Genomic DNA, 20,945 nt, shown 5'->3' on the forward strand with positions numbered 1-20,945 from the left:
ACTGTGCTTTGGAAAATCCTACAATCAGAATTTAAACTGTGCATTCATGCCTAGTTTCTTTTCTTATTATGTGGCAAATTTCAAGTTCTAATGGATTTATTTAGGGGGTGAAAATTAATTAGCAAAAATCATATGTGTAGCCTAGGATCCAAGATATACAGCTGTAGGTTCCATCTACGGATCCATTGTGTAGCAGAGTAATTTTGGAATTTTCATGCTGCAGATCCACTGACATACCTTTGAACCCTCACATGTAAAAAAGAGGCGATATCTTTATCGAAAAAAAGAAAAAAACTAAACAGACAAAATTCCTGAATCAGCATCTTATGCAATGCACTAACAGCAAAGAAGTGTCAGCACGGCGACAATTACGACAACTGGGTGATATCAACAATAGATACTAGTTTCATATCGACAACCGTTTACTGGTACTTAACCGATGAACCAACAACGCTCGCAGGTTTGTCGGAGAGCGACAAGGGAAAGGTAATTTTTATCTCACTTAGTAAATGCACACTGAAACGACAAACCCTCACAAATATACTACTAGGGAACCTTAATAATACGTTTAAAGGGCAAAATCTGCACTGTTTGGAAAATACCAATTATGAAGGCGTAAGAATCTGAATACCACGACGGTTTCAGTTAAACATGCATTATGAGGCGAACTAAAGCTTGTGTCTGGTTGTAATTCATTCCTACGGTGTCGTATAATTTTATATTGGAGAGACGGTGGGAGTTGAATATCAGAGGGATGTTCAGAATGAGTTATGTGAAAATTTGCCGTTGAACATGAACAGCCACAGTGATCGAGATACAACCACGTCTATCATCATCTACAATCGTCAAATACTGATACTAAATAAATAGTTACCTCAGTTTTTGGCTTAACATGTGGTGAGCATGAAAACCCTACAAACTGAGGGAACTACTACTGCCTCTGATTACCACAGTAAGGCTTAATGGCAGGCTTAGTAAAAACGAGAGGTTGAGAAAACCCCAGTAGCCTGTCAGATGCAATGTTACCCCCCCCCCCCCCAAAAAAAAAAAAAAAGACTAGAAAACACAATGCGAAAAAGCTATGTGCACTCCTACCTGCATGGTAAGGCTATAAATTGAAGCAACAACTTTTGTATCAGCTACAGTATACATACCTTGAAAACTCATAAAGTTGATAGTTGAAACCCCTCTTTCTGTGACAATTGAGACAAATCATTATCTATCAACAATTTTAGCAATTTTGCATTCATTATTGCCAATGTAGAGGAGTTACAAATAAATGCTTTCCCCTTTTTACTTGTTAAAGGCAATAATATAATGGAAGATCCAGAAGAAATAGATTTTGATGAACAGTTACGCCAGGAAGAATATGTCAAGAAAAAAGAAGAAGACTTTATAGCTAAAGAACAGACATACACAGACAAGGATGGCACTGTATTTGAATGGGATGAAGACAAGAAAGCTTGGTTTCCAAAAGTTAGTAAATTCACTATGTGAATTGTCCATATTTTGCTTCATATTATGGATGTCATGGATTTTGATGTTGATCTACCTGAGGAATTAAGGTGTAAATTACCATGTGATTATTGTTTGTTCATGGAAAATCATAATGATACAATGTGTCAGGAACTACAACCTGCAAACTGTAATACTTGACAAAACTTTGTTTTATTTTAGTTCATTTTGCCTCCTAATGAACCTTTTGTAGGCTGTTGGCTAATAAATAATTTGATTTACAGCAGGTTAGACATAAAATACACTGCTAACCTTGTTTGCTCCAAGTTACAGACTTGAAATGCATTTGCAGTGTTTAAGAGATTTTTTATCTCTTGCAGATTGATGATGACTTCTTAGCACAGTACCAGATGAACTATGGAGTTTCGTCAGACAAGGATGGTTCTTCTGATGCAACGAACGTGTCATCGGCTGAACCTAGTACTGCTCCATCATGGGACACTAAAAACCCACCAGACCCTAATGACCCCAACTATCAGTACTGGTACTGGTACCATTATTATCCCACAGTGACCCAACAAGGGACATGTGGTGAATCAGGTGCTGAGCAAAAAACAAGAGATCCTGAAATTTCATTGAAGTCTGACACAAATGACCAAGCCCAAGTGGAGGAAAAGAAATCAGAACAAAAAAATGAAGCTGATGGTGCATCAGTAAACAGTCAAATTCCAGATCCCAGTGATCCCAATTATGCATATTGGTATTATTATTACTATGGACATCCGGGTCAGACAGAAGGGAAAACAAAAAAATCTGCAAAAAGTGATGATAAGGATTGGGCAGATGCACACTCACGTCTGGACTATTATGATAATCACTTTGCTAACTACAGTGGTGCTCAAGGTGATGGAGAGAATAAGGACAGCACTGGAGATGACTCTGGCCAAGACAAGGGGAAGGGAAAGAAAGGGGAGAAGAGGAAAGCACCAGCTCATCATGAACCACCAAGTGAGTTATTTAAAACTGATTTGAATTTATAAGTAGTTATAGGGTCCATATCTACAGTTTTTATTTGAATATGATTATGAGTGTGAATTGCAAACACCTAATAAATCAGGTATCAATCTTAGCTTCCTGTTCTTACCATATTTCAGCTTATTTTTTTATTCTTCCTAGATTTAATCATGTTTTTTCTTTTTTTTAACAGCCTGGTTTGAGGTGGACCAGAACCGTAATACCAATGTTTATGTGAGTGGCTTGCCTGCAAACATGGAGGAGACGGAATTTCAGGAACTGATGAGCAAATGTGGAATGATAATGTATGACCACATAACGAGGAAGCCAAAAATTAAGTTATACCGCAATGAAGATGGGACCTTGAAAGGAGATGGTCGCTGCTGCTATATCAAAGTAAGTAAAATCACAATATCATTACACAGGTTCCAGGTTAAAGGGACTTTGGTTTATCATTTTGTTGTGGGATAGGGTAAGAAGTGTGTGCCCCTGGATCTGCTGATGTCATTATGTACTGTAGGCACACATCCAATAGTGCATTCTTTAGTTTTGCTGTTCATATTCATATTCAGAATAATATTTTTGGAGTAAGGAAATAAAGATACTCTCATTGTTTATCCTGAAACTTAATTTAATGGAAATTTAATGTATTTTACATAAAATTTATATTGTAATCATGTAAATCTAGCTGCCTAAATCTAAATATCATTATTTGTTTCAAATACCACACTGGACTTTTCATTAAGAATTGGGGCATGGCCATATACTATTGAAAAATCTTCAGGTTGAATCTGTAGACTTAGCACTGAAAATCCTGGATGGATCTTCATACAAGGACCATACAATACATGTAGAGAGAGCCCAGTTTCAGCTTAAAGGTGATTATGACCCATCCAAGAAAAAGAAGGTCAGCAACAAGATGAAACGGAAGATTAAAGAAAAACAGGAAAAGTATGTCATAATTTTTTTGTTTTTACCCACAGATATATTGATAAACATTTTTGAGTTGATCTCTAGGTTTACAGTAAGTAAAATATCCATCTAGAGACCTTCTCCTGGTTGCGTTAGATGTGAAACTGCATATCTAGCAAAATTACACACATTGAAATAGAATGTTTTGTGTGAGGTAATATGATATGTTGATCTTCTTACACCTCTGTGACAGGATGTTTGACTGGAGGCCTGATAAACCCCTGGGGACACGAGGCAAGCATGAAAAAGTGGTGGTCATCAAACATATGTTTGACCCTAAGGAATTTGAAGTAAGAAAAAAATATCATTGTGATGTCAGTTAGATTAAGCATTTATTGCAGTAAGAGGTGGGATTCACTTAAAATGCCTATAGCTTAAGCTTGTTTGAGGTAAATTATCACAGTGATACTTTTTAAAAGTTTAAATGATACCTCTCATGCAGCACCAGCCAATGACTTTTGATGATGGAATTTAGTTTCTTTACTGAAAGGCTTTTGTAAGCTTGCCCGAAGGAGGATTTTAACTTTAGAAACAGTCCATAGTAATGTCAACAATGTGACTTCTAGCAGTAGGGTGTGCCAAAGCCCAGATCATGTTGTAAAGTCTGAAACAAGAGAAAGTGAACATTTGCTCCTTCAAGGCAAGGTTTTGATTTCATCAATCTTTTTCTTCCTTAATAATGATTTTCTATGTACAAATTTTAGAAACTTTATGTTTAAGTGTACTTTCAGTTTTTTCCATCAGACAATTCTTTTTCAGAAATGAAATTTTGAGGTTATGGTTTGTTGACCTTTGATTCGTCTGCTCACTTGCTCTCTCTGGCATGGTTTTTGACATGGCCCTAGGCGATATATTTTAAGTTCCAATCATTTTTTACCTAACCTTTGGCAACATTTGGTATGCTGATGCTGGAATTAATCTGTTTTTATTTCCATAATTTTTTAAGTCAAGAAAGTGGCAGGGCTCCATTATATTCCCACAGAAAAATACTTTTTGACTTGAGAGCTTTGTTATTCATTAATTTTTTTATTTTGGAACAAAGCCAAGAAGGCCAAAGTATAAAAAATAATTTTCTATCAAGAACATACTGTCTGTTCTATGATTATTCCAGTATTTAGCTCCTAGTAAAGATACCTCAACATCATTGTCAGAAGACAGGCATTGTTCAAACATTGCAAATGGTGTCTTTGGATTTCACCACCTAATATTTGTACTAAATGTCAGAAAAGGGATTAAGGGTTTCGTGTTTGGGATTGATATGATACTTCTATTGATTGTGGCAGGTGCTGTGGCATTATATTTTCCTATTTTTGGTTCTCTTCACAGAAATAAAACATTTTTTCTCTTTTGTTTAAATGAAAGTTATTTTTTTATTTCCCCACATAAACCACTTGACTCCTTTCAAATTTGTCTCCCATTATTACTATTCAAAAAACATTAGTATATTTTTTGGTGAATGGGGATGGAGTTTTTCCTGTTTCATGTACTTGCTTGTAATTGATAAAAAATAGTTAAATCAGGTTGATGAATATTTTAATCCTTTCAGACGGATCCTTCCCTCATCAATGACATAAGAGACGACATTCGCACAGAGGCTTCCAAGTATGGAGAAGTGAGGAAAGTGATAGTTTATGATGTAAGTGTGTGAATTGATGAAATATTTAGTATATTTTACTGTTGTGAGAGCACCTTGAGTTTGTATCTGTTGTTTGTGTATTTGGACACAATTAAAATATTCATTTCCTATGTAAGGCATTCCTTTATAAACTTCTAAATGCACTTGACAGTTTTATGCACTACACAATTTAAAATTCCTAAAATACAATACTATGCATCATACAGTAGTAAAAATTATTACTTTAAATTTTTCTTTAAAACGGACTAGAATATAGAAATGAAATCCAAAAAACACTAAATTAGGTCTGGTTTATCTAACATACAGTGGTAGGCATAAATGTAGCATTGTTCCTGAAACCTAGTAATTTACAGAGGATATGTATGTGTAATAATTATATAGTTCATTAGTAATATGCATTCCAGTCATGTTATGGCAAAGAAGGCAGTCACCGTGGAGTATTTATTGTATTTCTATAAAATGCCAGAGAACTGAAGTGTAACTCTGGCTGGCTGATATCAAATGCTTGTCTAACATATAGGAAATGTTTGTGTAGAATTCCAAGCAAATGAACTGCATAGCGATTATTTAATGCAGTATGTACCCTGGGTGTATAAATAAGCTTAGGCCAACCCAGGTTATATGTGTCCAGAAGGTTGCAGACAGTAGATGGAGTTAGTCTAAAGAGAACTTTGAGGAGTTTAGTAGAAAAGAGGATCATGGAGAATAGCTATGGCGACTTTCGAAGCCATGGTCTAAAGTGTGGTAGTGGTTCTATTTGTATTTTTTGAAAGGGAGGGAAATTCTTTTTCTGCATGGTTAGTCATTTGCTTGATGATTTTGTATTCAAAATTTGAAATAGTATAGACCTTTTTGTGTGGAAAAATGTTGTTTTTATATACCTTTCCTATCTAGAACTGGTAGAATTATTCCACAATATACCAGTAAATGCTGGCCATGACAGCCAAATTGTAATTCTTATTGTGAGATACAAGTTGTATATTTATACTTAGATTATTACACACTTGTACATAAATTGTTTATTATTTATTTATTTATTTCGTTAACCGTTAAGGATTCCATTTTTAGAGAAATCCTGAGGGAGTTGCCACTGTGGCTTTCCATGCCCCAGAACATGCTGACCTCTGTGTTGAAGCCTTCAATGGACGCTGGTTTGCCAAACGCCAACTTGTGGCTGAAACTTGGGATGGAAAGACAAAGTACGAAGTGAAAGAAACAGCAGCAGAGCGAGAGGCCAGGTTGAAAAAATGGGAAAATTTCTTGGATGGTGGAAATCAGGAGAACAAAGACAAAGAATCTGCTGCGTCGGGGGACCAGACATCAGGAAAGGGTGAGGTAGGTGTAGATTTCTTATTTACTGAAATAATACAACAATATTATATAGCAGCACCAAATTGGTGCTCCCTGCAAAAATCCAGATGAAAATTAAATCACTGTTACATTGTGTAAGCACATTACAATTCAATGATATCACCTTGTTGTTCTGGGAATAGTGTTACAGTTTTCACTCCCAATTCAGAGGGTGTGTCTTCTGATCTAGATAAGGATCATAAGTTAGATTGCACTGTGGAAGTGTGTAAAACTTTGATTGTGTCTACCCTGCCTACTTTCAAGTGGGGAGATTTGAGCACTCATTTAAAGTAGGGCTTTTTGCCCTGTTTTAATGGAATTATATCCAAAGTTTAACAGGGATGGAGAAGAGGTGGCCAAGTGCACACAAATAACAGCTGACAAGAAAGGAAATCTGATGAAAATTAAAATCTTGAATATCATGGCAATCAATCAAGTCCAGATTTCTTGAAATGAGATTGGTTTTCTGATAGGTTCCATATGTAGAGGGTAAACAAGACAGCTGACAGGTGGGATGTAGTGGGTTACTTCAATATTAAGAGGTTTAATGTCACAGGAAATGCATGTGAATATATACTATATTATTGACTGAGGGCGAATGAACAACATTTGCCGGAGAGACTGGGTTCTGATCCCCTTGTTCAATTCCTACTAAAAAAATCCAGACTCCTGTGTGGGATACCCCTAGCAGTTATAGTTTACCTTAAAACAATATTAATGAAGCATAAGTAACCACTAGAAGGTATTCTCCTTACTGTTAGGGTATATCACTGACTGATCTGATATTTTATTGGGCACAAGTAATAAATATGAAATAAGATGAGCTCAGGGCAATTTTACTATAAATAAAGCCCAGGCATGGACAAGTGCTTGGTTTTATTTAATTTTGCTTGTTTACCATTTTTGAAAGGGAAGGGGGGAGGAGGTGGTCCACGATGCCCCTACTTCCAGATCCATCTATCATTGTGTATTTGAAGAAATATGAGTTACAGAATGTAAAGAAGAAATAATTAATGTGTGTATAAACTATGTGAATTAACTGAACAGTCTCCTAGATTTGATCTTGTGTCCATCCTAACACCTGCTGGACACTGCTACGGCCAGTCACTTCTGGACAAGCACCTGTTTAAAAGCTGTGCACTAGCTGACCATGCTGATCACATATTGAAATGTTGCTGTCTGGTCTTGCTCTGACCAGTCTAGCTATACAATGACCAGTCTGGCTGGATACTGATCCTTCTGACTGGATACTGACGAGTCTGGCTAGATACTGGCCAGTCTAGCTGGATACTGTATGTTTATCACTGATTGTTTGGGTTTATATGTTTCAGTTAACAAAACATAATTAATTTTCTTATTTTTATTACCACCGGTAAGGAGGTTATGTTTTTGGTTCCGTTAGTTTGTCTGTCTGTCTATCTGTCCGTCTGTCTGTCTGTTAGCAACATTACAGAAAAAGTTATGGACCGATTTTGATGAAATTGTCAGGAACTGTCAGAAGTGGACCAAGGAATAGATGATTAGTTTTTGGTGGTGATCAGGATCAATAATCAAGCAATAATCAAAAAACTAAGTTATGGACCAATTTTGGTGAAATTTTCAGAAGTGGGCCAAGAAACAGATGATTAGCTTTTGGTGGTGATCAGGATCAATAATCAAACAATAATAAAAAAACTAAATCATTATAGAATGAAAATTTAGGGGTGAAACGGCATTGGGTGGAGACTTTGCTGCCTTGTTTCTTTTGGTTTCCTATTGTGTTTTGTAAATCAAGGCTCTTAACACATTATACTTACACAGTGTTGGTATATATATAACTTTGAGTTACACAGGGATGGATTAATAACATTTGTGAAACATAGAGCATGTTAATTGTGCTAAAAGGTAACACATATATTCAAGTAGGTCTATTTAAATCTTAAAAGTAACGAAAAGGTCTTGTACATTAACAAAGGTTTAGATGTGGAATTAACACAACACATTATATGCCAAGTAACATATTTATTAACTTTAAATGGTGTGAGAATAATTTAATATGAGCTATATTGTGGTCAATCCACATAACATGACATTAAATGTCAAATGTTGGCTGTTGCACTGCAAAATTGGACTCAGCCAGTAGCAATACTATTTTTAAGGGAAGTCACTCTAATTGAATAGACAAAGAGAACTAATGGAAGTGAATCAGATGAAGAATAATATTTTATACAGCTGTGAAAAAGAAAGAATTAAAAAACTCCAAAAAATATCTGTCAGAACAGAACTAATCCTGTGTGCAAACTCAATCTGACAGCAACTGCCGATGAGGGCTATGGGCAAGTCACAGCCAGCTGCTGTTTTAATTCAACAAACAATAATCCGAAGTCACTCTTACACTCTTCTCAAGCCTGTCAAGTAACACTTGAATAGCTCCACACTCCGCTGGTCCTGTGACTCAGACCTCAGAGGGGTCTGTTAGGAGGAGAGGGGAGGGGGTGAGGTTAGAGAAATTTGGCTGTTCTATGGTTCTGTGACCCATAATTTCCAGGGTTCTGTTGGGTGGTTGGTGGGGGTGGCTGGGAGTTACTGCCATTATAGGGTGCTGTAACTGAGGCATTTTTTGGGGTGCACAAGCTGAGAGGGTGATTGCACAGCTTACCATTCTCCTGTGCCTCAAAACAAATGGAAAATGTGTAAATATATATAAAAATATTAATTTTTATTCAAAATTTTTTTTATTTATCATAGCAGAGTTGTGTCAAGGGAAACATTGTGCATGGTAGCTTTTAGTCGGGCAAAGGATGTCTCTTACAATTAGTACATGTGATGAATGTTTTAAAAAAGTTTTCTTCTCATTCAATTCAACTGATTAAGTAGGCTGTTTTGGTTTTGTTGAGTGCCCATGTAACATTGAACTGTGACGTTTCTCTTCTCATGATGGCTAAGAGAGTACAATCAAGTATTATGTGTGGATTTTTTTGTTTTGGCTTTCCCATGTAATCTGGTGTCAGAGGGCTGCATGAGGACAACTGTGGGGAAATATAATTGGAACTTTGGCAGATTGAAGTAAGAGACAAATTGATCTGTCTGTTCCAATTGATTTGTAGTTTTTGGGAACAAGTTCTTTCTGAAATAAAAAGGGCAAAGTGGAAGCTATTTTTAAATAAGACAGTCACTAAATTGTTTTTGTAAAAGCATTTTATAACCCCATTCACACGAGACACTTTCAATCGCGATTAGTGCCAAATCGCGATTCTATCGATGTAAAGCTTCTAGTGTGAACGCAGTAGAGACGTCAAATCGCGATTCAAATTAATCCTACTCGAGAGGTGGATTCTATCGATGTAAACTTAAATCGCGATATAAAATTTCCTAGTGAGAACGGGATCGATGTTAGCACCGGAAGTTGAGGACTTAAGAGGCGTGCACAGTTTCTATCGAAAGTACAATATAATACAATACAATAAATTTTATTTCATGTCGGGTATAAATTGAAACGAAACATTAGCTAAATACAGCTATTCGCCGACTGGAAAGTGAAAGAAAACAAACTGTCCACGCAATTTCAAGTTTCTTCGCAGTCAGCAAAATGGCCAAGAGGACGTTCTGATCTGAAAACTCAGTGGCAGCATAACTAAATATTTGGGCTGATGAAAGTATTAAATGGAAAATAACAACGTACAAACCGAAAGCATGGTCTTGAAGGCAGCTACTGCGCATGATCAACAGGATATACCGTGACTCCCCTAGCGAGCGCAGTTGCAATTACCAGATCTAGCTAGGTAAATCGCGATTTCGTTTTTACATGTGTGAACGCAAAAAAGTGAATTTAGCTAAGCGCGTTAGAATCGCGATTCCCTTAATCTCGATTAACCATGTAGGTGTGAATGGGGCTTATGTCTGATTGTACCAAATTGTGAAGCACTGGAGGCTTTTTTTATACAGGGGTTCATTTTAGGAACAAACATTATGGACTGAAAGTTGCTTATTATCTGGTTAACTGTTAGCTGAACCCAACCAGCAGTTATGATATACTGGCTTTTGTATATGTGACAGAAATTACAAGACTATAGATAGAACTATTAATGGTCATATATTATATAATTAGGTGCTACAGGTTGGTAAAAATGGATGGAACTATATGGTTCTTTCAGGAGCATTTTATGTTGCTGTGGTATTCTCATATTTCTCTTTGGTATCTATACTTGTATGGCAAGCAGCCAGGGTATTTTGTCTGCTCAACAAACATAAAATACCTCACTAATCATGAAAATGGCTGAAGCGTTCTTTACTTCAGGACATGGAAGAATATGAAAGATTGTTGTAAGATGATATATTTCTTTATGTTACATTTGAACACAGTGCACCATGTACAGTATATGTGCTGCAGGTGTGAGAAAGGTGAGGTTTGGTTACGTGGTATTTACTCCACTTCAAACTAAACTTATCAGTTATGTGTGAGTCTCTCAAATTGGTGTGTTTTCAATAATATATGAAAAAGAAGGCTTGAAAATTATGAAAACTTAAGGTGATTTCATATTATGATGTATGATTTTATTACCAACTTAAAAATGAGTTGGTATAAATGAGCTGTTTCTGCTGTTTGAAATGTTTGAGTGAATACTATGTAGAGTGAATGCCTCCACCAGAGGGCAGCTAGCCTCTGCCAGGACAGGCTTCAGATGCCTGGACGGCTCGTTCCCCATCTGTGTAATTTAAGATGCCTGAAAGAAACAAAATACTACCAACTATCTTATGATGTGACAAATCATAAAATGGTTGTAGTTTCAATAGTGAAGGCTAGACTGAAGTGGTTTAAGAACATTTGATCTGATGAACCATGGAAATTTTGTTCTTTTTGCAAAATATTCTTGACTTCTCAGGGATGAAATGATATTAATTAATAATGATTCAGATTTATTTTTTGCAAGTATTAAAACTCATTAAAACACAATTGATAGAAGATGTGACAAAATTTTTGAAAATCATTTTATGGGTTTAGTGTAAGAGCTCTGCTTAAATTGGAGGTGGATGTCGTAAGTTTCTGAAAGTTGGACATTGGAAGAGGGGCTGTCTGCATAAAACAACATTTATATGTTAATTTCACTTTGAACTGCCTCTGTAATCTAATTTATAGTGATTGAAATTTAACGATGTGTCCAATTGGTGACCTTAAAATGAAATTTTAAAAAAATTGTAGATCAATTAAGTCTTTTGTGGAAGCACATGTTCTGTTTATTTGGTAAGATTGTTCATCATGTGAGCAGGCTCACTTTTCTGCCTTGACTAACTAATGGAAAATGAGAAGAATTTACTCCCTAGAGTCTGATCAGGTATTTTCTATCATTGCTTTGTCCAATATAAGTTTAGTGTAAGATTGATGTGCAGCAATTGGATGTACAACCAAACGAAGGATTTCCTGAACAACTGCTACAATTATGTTTTTTTCCCATTCTGTAGATAATAGCAAAAAAGGACACATGGTGGGAGTTATTTTTGCTCGAAAAAATGAGAAAATAGATGCACTGGGCTTTAAGATGTTGACAGCATTAATTGAAAACCTATTGAAGACCCCAGTTGGCCAGCCAGAGATCTGTGTCTGGGGGAAATGAGAGAAAGAACAATTGAAAGGAAAAACATCCATCTATTAATAGGAACTCTGGCTTTTGTCAGTACATTTGACAAGAGTAACGAACGTATTTTTATTTCTATATGTCATGTTAAACTGCATCTGCTGAAAGATGTTTTTTTTTTTTTTTGTGATTGTTTTGTAATTTATAGTAGTCAAACCTACACGCTAAAACAACTATAAATGTGCACTTATAGCACAGATAAAAAATGGAGTTAGGTATGAATTATTGGGGTCTTGATTATATAATTTTTATGAATAAAAGTAATAAGAATAGATATGAAATCATGTATGAATAGTATCTTGAAATAAAATGATTTCTGTTGCACCTAATAAAAAAATAATAATAGAAATGAAATCGTATATGAATAGGATCTTGAAATAAAATAATTTCTATTGCACCTGGTAACTGGGTAGTAAATAATTGTGAGTGATTGAGGCCAACATTAAGGGAGTTATTTCTTTATGTTTCATAGAGGTAATTACTTGCCTCAATTAAGGTTGATGTACTGTTTATGTGTTCAGTGTTGATCTTTGTGTGCATAGAAAAGTTCCCAACATTTATTTCTCCGCCTTGGTATGTGGCAAGTTATTTTGTGAACCCAAGCAAAATTCTGTGGCTCTCGGGATATGTCTACCTGGGGCACCCATTACCAATGAATGTACACTTATACTCCTGTACATCTCTGTGATGTTTGCAGGTACTCTGTTGTACTTATTGCTGATACACAATGATTGTTATGTACATAATTACTGGCTTCATTTAATGGGAATTTACTTAATGGTATTCATATGGAGATTAAAAAGTAAGACTTTTGGCATAAGTTTTTGGATGTTATACGAATGAAAAGCCCTGAAATTTTATTTTTGCAAATTGAGGTTACAAATGTGTTTTGTCCCTTGAAGGGGAAATAAAAAAATGTCCACGCACCCCTTGACCTTGATTAGCGAATAAGCCAAAGTAAATTAAGTACCCTGAGCAATTGCTGTGTAAGTTGCTTTCCCAGATACATAGAAGTGTCACTTTTCCACTAAGTTGTTGACAAGACTTTGATGCCGTCAATCACTCTGTTAATCTGAGTGCTCAAGTTGCTCCCACTTGACAGAAATGGAAACCAGCAGATATGAGGTGTAAAGCCGTCAACAGCAATGGCAATGAGCAGATACTTAGTGTAAAGCAGTTAGCCGTGTAATTGTGGGCTCTAAGGTCCAGCATATTTGTCACAGGTCAGAGAGAAAAAGACATTATGACACTGTGACAGGCAATGACAGGCGTGGCAGTGAAAATATGTAGGAAAATGATGCCATCAGGGTGTAATCAGGCGGATACATTCTGCAGGAAGTAATCAAGAGGGGTGTAAAACTTTCTCTTCTCTCATATCTTCTGTAGTGGGTAAAGTGTTAAACCCTGTTGACTAAAACAGGCTTGCTGTCAATGAATGAAGATTTCAATTAAGTGCATTTTCACTTTTTCTGAAAATCTTAATTATTTATAAAAGATAATGTTGGCATTAGATGTTGACAAGTACTCTGACAATTTCTGTGCATGTGGTTACAGCCTGATGAAATAGAATGAGTGTAATTAGATGAAAAATGTTAGTTTACCTGTTGAAATGAGTGGATTTTTCTGTGTGTGTGCTTCTCTATAAATGTGAAATTTCAGTAGTGGACAGAGAGCACAATTGAGATCCTTGTGTGTTAGTTGTCAAACTTTCAATTTGTTTGCAAAGCCACTATTTGCCAACAGATTATAAACAACTTGATACAGTTTAAACTTCTAGTGCACCTATTCAACATTAGATAAGGTGATTTAGTTCTTCTGGATAAATGAAGTGGAAGATTATATTTCTTCTTTCACTGACTTTTTTATTTTTGAGAGCATTAGGAATTTATTAAATTTTAAAGCCCATATTGAAGGCCATTCTTGAAATAAATATTCATCCACATTAACCAAGTTGAGTGGTCTATTTTTCTTTCCACAGGAAAATTTTACAAGCAATTTTCTTTAACAGTTTTAAATGTCCTACCACATCAGAATAAAATATCCATTTTGTTGCAGACGACAGCGATAGCAGCAGAGACAGGAAGTGGCGCTGGGGAGGCAGGCAGTGGTGTGAGTGAGGTGAGCAGCAGACAACTCGGTGAACAGTAGCATGTTTTCCCAGCTGCTTTGCTTGACTGCTTTTTAGGAAATGAACTTCCTGTCCGACTAAGTATATTCTCAGTGGACAATCCTAAAACTTGCCCCTAAAAACTGTTTCTTTCTGAAAACATAGTATTAGCTTGGTACTGTGTATGGCATTTTGAATTTTATTATTATAACATTGTAGAGACTGATTGTTTTTATTTAAAGACAATATTTTATCTTACAAAGTAACATGAAGTTATGTAAACCCACTTCTGTCATTTAAACAAATCTTCATATTCTTCAAAGCAACGGAAGTTTCAGAACCCTGATCAGTATTTGCAACCCTACTCGATCTTCATACCCACAAACTGCCCGTCTAAAAAATCACACATACGTTAGTGCACATATTTTTGGACCCATAATCAGTTCATCCTTTTACTAATTATTGAATGTGTGTCTTTAACATTTTGTATTTATTTTTGTTTATATAGAGTGAAAATAGCCTGCTTTTAGACAGGACGTGGCATTTACTTGTACAGTAGTGTGTAGGTTATTTATGTTTGCAGTGAAAGTTATGTCAATTCTGAATAGATGTTGCATTTTTTTAATGAGGTTATAGGTAAATAGTAACTAAAAATGAAATCAAAGGGAAAAAAATAAAATTAGAAATTAAATTTGAAGCCTAGTAGAAATTAATGAAATGGATTTATTCCTTGATGTTAAGCTGTATCCTTTTCAGTTGCTCTCTCTGAGTTCATGGTTTTTAAATCATAATAATTCACAGCCTGCTGATGTCTGTTGGTGTATGCTATGCTCTTTTCAACAGCTACAACTATTAACATTTCTGTCTGCAGGCTCAGACAGATTGCTGTCATCTGGCTCATCTAATCTTCTTTATCAAAAGAAAAAAGGCTTGAGAGGGAAATGATTGTTTGATGTGAAATAAATGGAAAAGGATTCTTGGGGTCTATGCAGTTTCCATTTCCTAGCGTATGGCTTTTAAATAGGTCTTGTAGTGGTGTTTTGTTGAAGTTTACAACTTTGACCAGCAATAAAGCAAGGTAGTTTTATTTAAAAGCATAAACGTTATTATCTTACATTGGCAGTACATCCTAAAGCAGTCGTATACAAATTCTGGAGGTTTAAAATAAACTGTTCAGTACACTAAATTTTTTTTTAAGTTCTGAATAATTCTATAAACATTTTTCAGATTACGCAATTTTAAGAAAACTCCATAGCAGAAGTTGACTAGCAGTTTTATTTAAAATATTTCATGTGCTGTTTTACCAAGTAGAATTAACTGATATCTAGCAAATTTGGATAACCTGAGTGTGAAAATTCTAACCTTTTTTCTGTGAGGAATGAAGGTTGCTGTAACTGCATTTTGTTTAAAGGATTCTGTCACCCTGTAAACTCCTCAGGTGTACCTGTAGTCATTAAAAACAAGTGGTTTGTAACATCCAGTCTGCCAGGGAAGAGAGATCAATTTATATCATCTCCCTCTTACCTCGTACAGCAGTGCACAGTTGCCGTCTGTCAGTCTTTCAAGATTGCGGCTAGAGAGACTGAGAGTGAAGTTCAAAACATCAAGCTGGAAGCTAATCTTTATTTCGGGAGAAAATTAACCCCTGGTCCAGGGAAACTGCCAGAGGTCATGATGTTATCATTGGTGACTGAAGATTGCAGACTAGATATTGTTTTTTTGATGACCAAGAACATATTAGATTGTAAAAGCTTCTGCAATACCAGATAGGATTGTTTGAAGGTTAAATTGGCTTAAGATATTTATTTATTTATTTTAAAAATATGCTGAGTGAACATTTTGTTTTGAAATTTATTAATTTGTGTTACAGATATTCACCAACACCTGATTATATCAAATAAAGATTAACAAGTCCTTAATTATTAAGTTTAACATATTTCAAAAATTTGTAGGTATGGGTATGACATGTTGTTCACAGACGGGCAGATTTAGGCCGTCTTCTGGGTCTTTTGGAAGCCGGTTAGATTTTCAAGTTTACATTGATGGGTATTTATTTTTTCTGTCGTAAGACGATCAAAAATGAAGAATGGATCAAGAAAGATAATTTGGAAGACTGTCAGAAAATATCTCCGAATCTGCCCCTTACACAAATCCTCAATAATTAACAGTCTCACATATTTCACAAATTTTATTGGTAGCAGTATAAAGTGTTGTTCATTTACACATGCAAACACATCACACCAAATTAACTTAATTTATTGTTCGAAATAGCTCGGTTATGCCAGGATCAGTTTATGTTAACCGTTACTGAATTGGAAGATAGGAGTCGTGAGCTGACCGTGCCTAAGCGTTTGTTTTTTGGTTTTAACATATACATCTGAAGTAACTGAATAAACTGATAATTAGCATGGCATAAGGTGGGTTCTGCAAAAAACCCGATGGCCAGTGGTAAGTCACGTGACTATTCCCGCGGGGTAAGAGGGCCTAGTTTATTAGCCCTTTATGACAATTATGCGGCCAGCTCAAGATTCCTATTCCTCCCAATAAATTTATTATACAAGCATAATAATATTAAACTATGCTCAGTAAAGCAGTTCATGTGAGCAATAAAATTAAATGTAGTATGTAACTGTTGCACCATCATAAATAAAGACCTATTCCAAATTATCTTAAAGAACGGGAAATAAATTGAATTCAGAATGTTAATCACATGCACCCACACATGCATGCACACACACTCGCTCTTTATAACTGCCATAAATCATGTGTATATTTAAAGGTTCACTAGCAAATTGGATAGACAGCAGGTATGCTGAAGGCATAGTTACCTGTATTCCCCTCTGACAAATAACACCTGAGGTGGGAAGCACAGGCTTTACATTCTCAGCAAGGCAGGTGAATGCCTCCCCTGGGCTACTGGCTTGTACACTGTGTGGACAAGTATGGATTGTGAACTTAGCTCAGTTCTCCCAGTTGGCTATGCTGCACTGGGAACAGTTACTTCTCTAACAAAACCAGGAAATGCACACTTTAATTGAATAGAAATGAAAACTCGGAGTTCCAGCTTGACAGATATCACATGCCCATGCTAAGTCAGATTAACCAGACTGTCATCCTCTCTACCCTTTACTATGATCAGTGAGAGCAATCCTTTAATCCATCCCTTGCCAATTTTCCAAAATTCTCAAGAAAAAAGAACAATTCTTTACCAAAAATACAAAAAATCCTTTAAAAAAATTATTAAAACAGTAATGATTTTTTTCTTAGACTTAAATTATAATTTTTCAGAAATACTGTCATGAAGTTCAGACTTCTGATTTTCAGTGAAGCACAATGCCATCTGTGTCATTGGTTTTGGCCATTCTCATCTCAGATAAGATGATTGGGTATTATTTTTCTAAATCACTATTTACACATTGCAGAGCTTCACAGAGGACTGTAGGGGCTTACTTGCAATATAAATTTCTGAACTTTTTAAAACACCTTTGAAAAAAAAAAAGAAATAGATTATTCTTCTCAAAGGTAAGGGAAGTTGTATTACCACGATCCCTGGTTTCAGTGGTCAGGGCCAGAACTGACCATAAGCATGTATGAGAGGCAGTGGAGGGACATATTTTATGTTGGTCAGTGGCTCTCTTGTCATGGCTACTAAATCAGTGAATGTGTTTGCCGCTGAGGTGGTCAGGGGGTTAAAGCAACCACAGATGCCTTCAATACCTTTCTGTCAAACAAGGACTGCAGACAAGCTGTGTGATGTGCTCAAACCAACAGAGCTAATAATTTGATTAGATTCTTTTCCAGGTTTATGAGAAGAAATTGCATCTGAAAATGCAAGTTGGATACATTTACTTCCAATTGAAATTATTTTTCTCAGGAATTTCCTTTTCTTTATAATAAGTATGTTTGGATAGGGCATTTTTCACCATTTAATGAAATTATTCAGGCATTTAAAGTAGTTGTATTTTGAGTTGAAAAACAATAGAGCAAATACCCAAAGCCTCAGTTTCCTTCTGTGACAGGTGCTAGGTATGTCTGTTGCTTCTTATTCAGAGAAACCACATGAATGTACAGACGTAGTGTAGTCAACTAATATAAGTATGCACACAGTCAGTCTGAGATGGCTGAATCCAGTAAATTATCAGTTGATCAGAATTAGTTTGAAGTTTGTTAGAAACAAGAGAACTCTGCAGGAGGTGATCTTATCTCATAATAGAAGTCTGCATAGATGGAGAAGAAAAAAATACTTTCATTTCTGGTCTAGGGGTTAGATTATGTACAGGGCACTGCTACATGTTGGGCAGGTGTGTGTGTGTGTGTTTGCGCACCCATGTGTGTGTGTGCGTGTCGATGCATGTGTATGTACTAGGGATATAGGTAAGTGGGTTTAATGGGGATTAGATTGACCATTGTATTGGTATTGGTCTTGGATTTCAGAAACTTGATTACAGTTTTAACTTGTAGTTTCATGTAATAGTTTAACTGTCACAAAGTATATATGTTTGCTTTCAAAGTGTGTCTTTAGCTTATAAGTCTTGAGGAGGAATAAAAAGTAAGATATATTATCTGCACTAGGAGAAAAGGGTGCTTACAGCAACAATTCATTATTAACACAATATAGATTTTGTCATCATTGATGATTTTTGATCTTAAAAATCAAGTGATCATCACTGGTGTACCTATTCTAGTCTAGTAAATGTTGGTTGATAGATGTTTGCAGTGAGATTTCTTATTTTGATCATTTCTATTAATCTCTTGAATCTGGAAAGCAGTCTACCTGCTGATGGACAAAAGCACATGCTTAATTCCCCAGCAGTGCCTACAGATTGTTTTATCAGCAAATATAGATTAGAAGACCTAGTTGTTTGTCTGTTTTGACTGAGCGCCCCTTGTGCTTTTCAAACAAAAAAGAAGCTCATTCTAGTTTTGCCAAATGAAATTTACTTTTTTAAGTAGTTTGATACAGTGTTGTTTTGCCTGTCCCCTTATCCCTGCAATACCAGAACACTCAAGCATGAGAGGTGTATTATGGGAAGCCTCCCCCCCCCCCCCCCCTCTGTGACTGGGGGAAGCTACTTTGTTGCAGTAGCATTCCCTCTAATCCATTAAGCTAAAGGGTATCAGGAGATTAGTTGCAAAGCCTGTAATTGCCAGATTGGCTCAGTTTACCTGTGCATACCAAGGAATAGAAAAGTGTTCATCATACACTCCAACACTGAACACCTTTAGCTGCACCTTGTATTACTGCTACTTCCAAAGTTGTTTATTTACAATACCCAAAGTGGCTGTAATTAACAAAGAGTAAAAGGGGTTTGGCTTAAAAGGGAACAGGAGGCTTGCTATCTGACAAGGAGTGAAACCGAATTGGCCAGGAGTGTAACAAGGGTGATGACATCTCAACCCTTCTCAGAGGAGAGAATCTAAATATTATGCTGGTCTGATTGTTGTAACACTGATCTTACACTCTGTGGGGACCAGGTGGTGAACACATTCACATTACCCTTCTCCACTGGTAGTTTGCTTTTGGAACTTGTGTTAGGAGATTTAAACGACACAGAAAAAGAGACCTCACAAACTCCTGGGTCAATACATTTCAAGTTCAATTTTCCCTTTCTCACACAGATTTCTTACAGTAGTTTTTCCATCTGTGCTTCACTATTGTTTTTGAGTAGCTATAGAACATGGCTTTTAACAGTTTTTGTTGGTGGGTCTTGGCATGTATTTGTCATGCTTCAAATTCAAAATGATAAAAATGTCATGGTAAATCAACCCATTTTATTTTTAACATTTTGATTTTCCTGATAAATTAAGACTGAGATTATTGACATTTTTTGAGCTAAAAACAGGAGAGCGTCATATGTTAATTAATACCTAAGTTTTCAGGCCTCTGAAACTAAAGTTCTGCAAATACTTTTTGTTTGAATAAAATTTCTTTGTGTTTTTTCAGGCTTCCTCAAAACCCCAGGAGAACACGTAAATGACAGTAGATACTGCAGCCACCATACTTACCCAGGTTAAGAACAGCAGTAGAGAAGGTGTAGAAAACTTGGCAGATACTTCAGGACATCTTCAGGCAGCATTTCTATCAATGTGTCAATCTCATCTGCTCAGAGGATAACCGTTTATAAGACATGTAATACAGTGTGTATTGACATTGACTCCAAACGTTGGGTCAGAACCTTTCAGAACTTCTTTCAGTTCTCTTTGCTCAACGGCAAAATGACATCAAAATACATTATGCCTGGGCATATGATTGAACATCGATTTAAATGTCTTTTCCAGCGTCGTGGAATGATGGACTAAATACCTGGATGCACTGATTATTGCAGAGACCGATATAGATATAGCAATATCTAGTCAATATCTAGTCAACTATCACCTGTTTAACAAAAAGTCTTAAGTCAGTTTTGAGGATAAATCCAACGCGAGTCTCATTGATAGACTGTATTATAATATATTTATTGCCCCATTGGAAACTGATTTAAGTTGCTATTACGTTTTTGTGAAGGAGAAGTCGTTTGGTGATTTAGGTACTATAATAGGCCTACAATAACTGGAATTGACTGGAATATTTGGAATATTGTTTATATCAAGTTGTCAAATTTAATATGTTAAATTTCACGAACGGGCATGTTTGTGTTCATTTAAAAGGAGAAATTACGTTAAAGGCCGATGGCGTTTTAGATCATTGTTCACCTTTCCGTGTATTTTACATGCACGATAACTAATTTCCTTAGATTATTTAAAGTAGAATATATATATTGCCAATAAAAGATTCGAAACGATTCAACAGAATTGTTTA

The 20,945-nt window shown here is 35.9% G+C and overlaps 1 protein-coding gene across 1 annotated transcript; it reads left to right on the forward strand.

Annotated features, from left to right (window-relative positions):
- The first annotated feature begins 172 nt into the window (after positions 1-172).
- On the forward strand, positions 173-20,928 carry LOC106181608 (uncharacterized). The gene is made up of 10 exons (XM_086998657.1): positions 173-486; positions 1,307-1,476; positions 1,836-2,463; positions 2,663-2,865; positions 3,254-3,420; positions 3,635-3,731; positions 4,988-5,077; positions 6,146-6,412; positions 14,095-14,157; positions 20,091-20,928. The coding sequence occupies exons 2-10, from the start codon at positions 1,318-1,320 to the stop codon at positions 20,118-20,120; spliced, it is 1,704 nt and encodes a 567-aa protein (XP_086854783.1). The 5' UTR covers positions 173-486; positions 1,307-1,317; the 3' UTR covers positions 20,121-20,928.
- The last annotated feature ends 17 nt before the right edge of the window (positions 20,929-20,945 follow it).

Source organism: Lingula anatina, chromosome 1 (genome assembly GCF_051362555.1).
Source record: "Lingula anatina isolate TDL-2025a chromosome 1, LinAna3.0, whole genome shotgun sequence".
Taxonomy (NCBI): Eukaryota; Metazoa; Brachiopoda; class Lingulata; order Lingulida; family Lingulidae; genus Lingula; species Lingula anatina.

What these genes read in the sequence shown, in the direction of transcription:
- LOC106181608 (XM_086998657.1), top strand. Translation starts at nt 1,318, where the DNA reads ATGGAAGATCCAGAAGAAATAGATTTTGATGAACAGTTACGCCAGGAA. An exon ending in AGAAAGCTTGGTTTCCAAAA is followed by an intron (nt 1,477 to 1,835) that starts GTTAGTAAATTC and finishes TATCTCTTGCAG; the next exon opens with ATTGATGATGACTTCTTAGC. An exon ending in GTCGCTGCTGCTATATCAAA is followed by an intron (nt 2,866 to 3,253) that starts GTAAGTAAAATC and finishes AAAAATCTTCAG; the next exon opens with GTTGAATCTGTAGACTTAGC.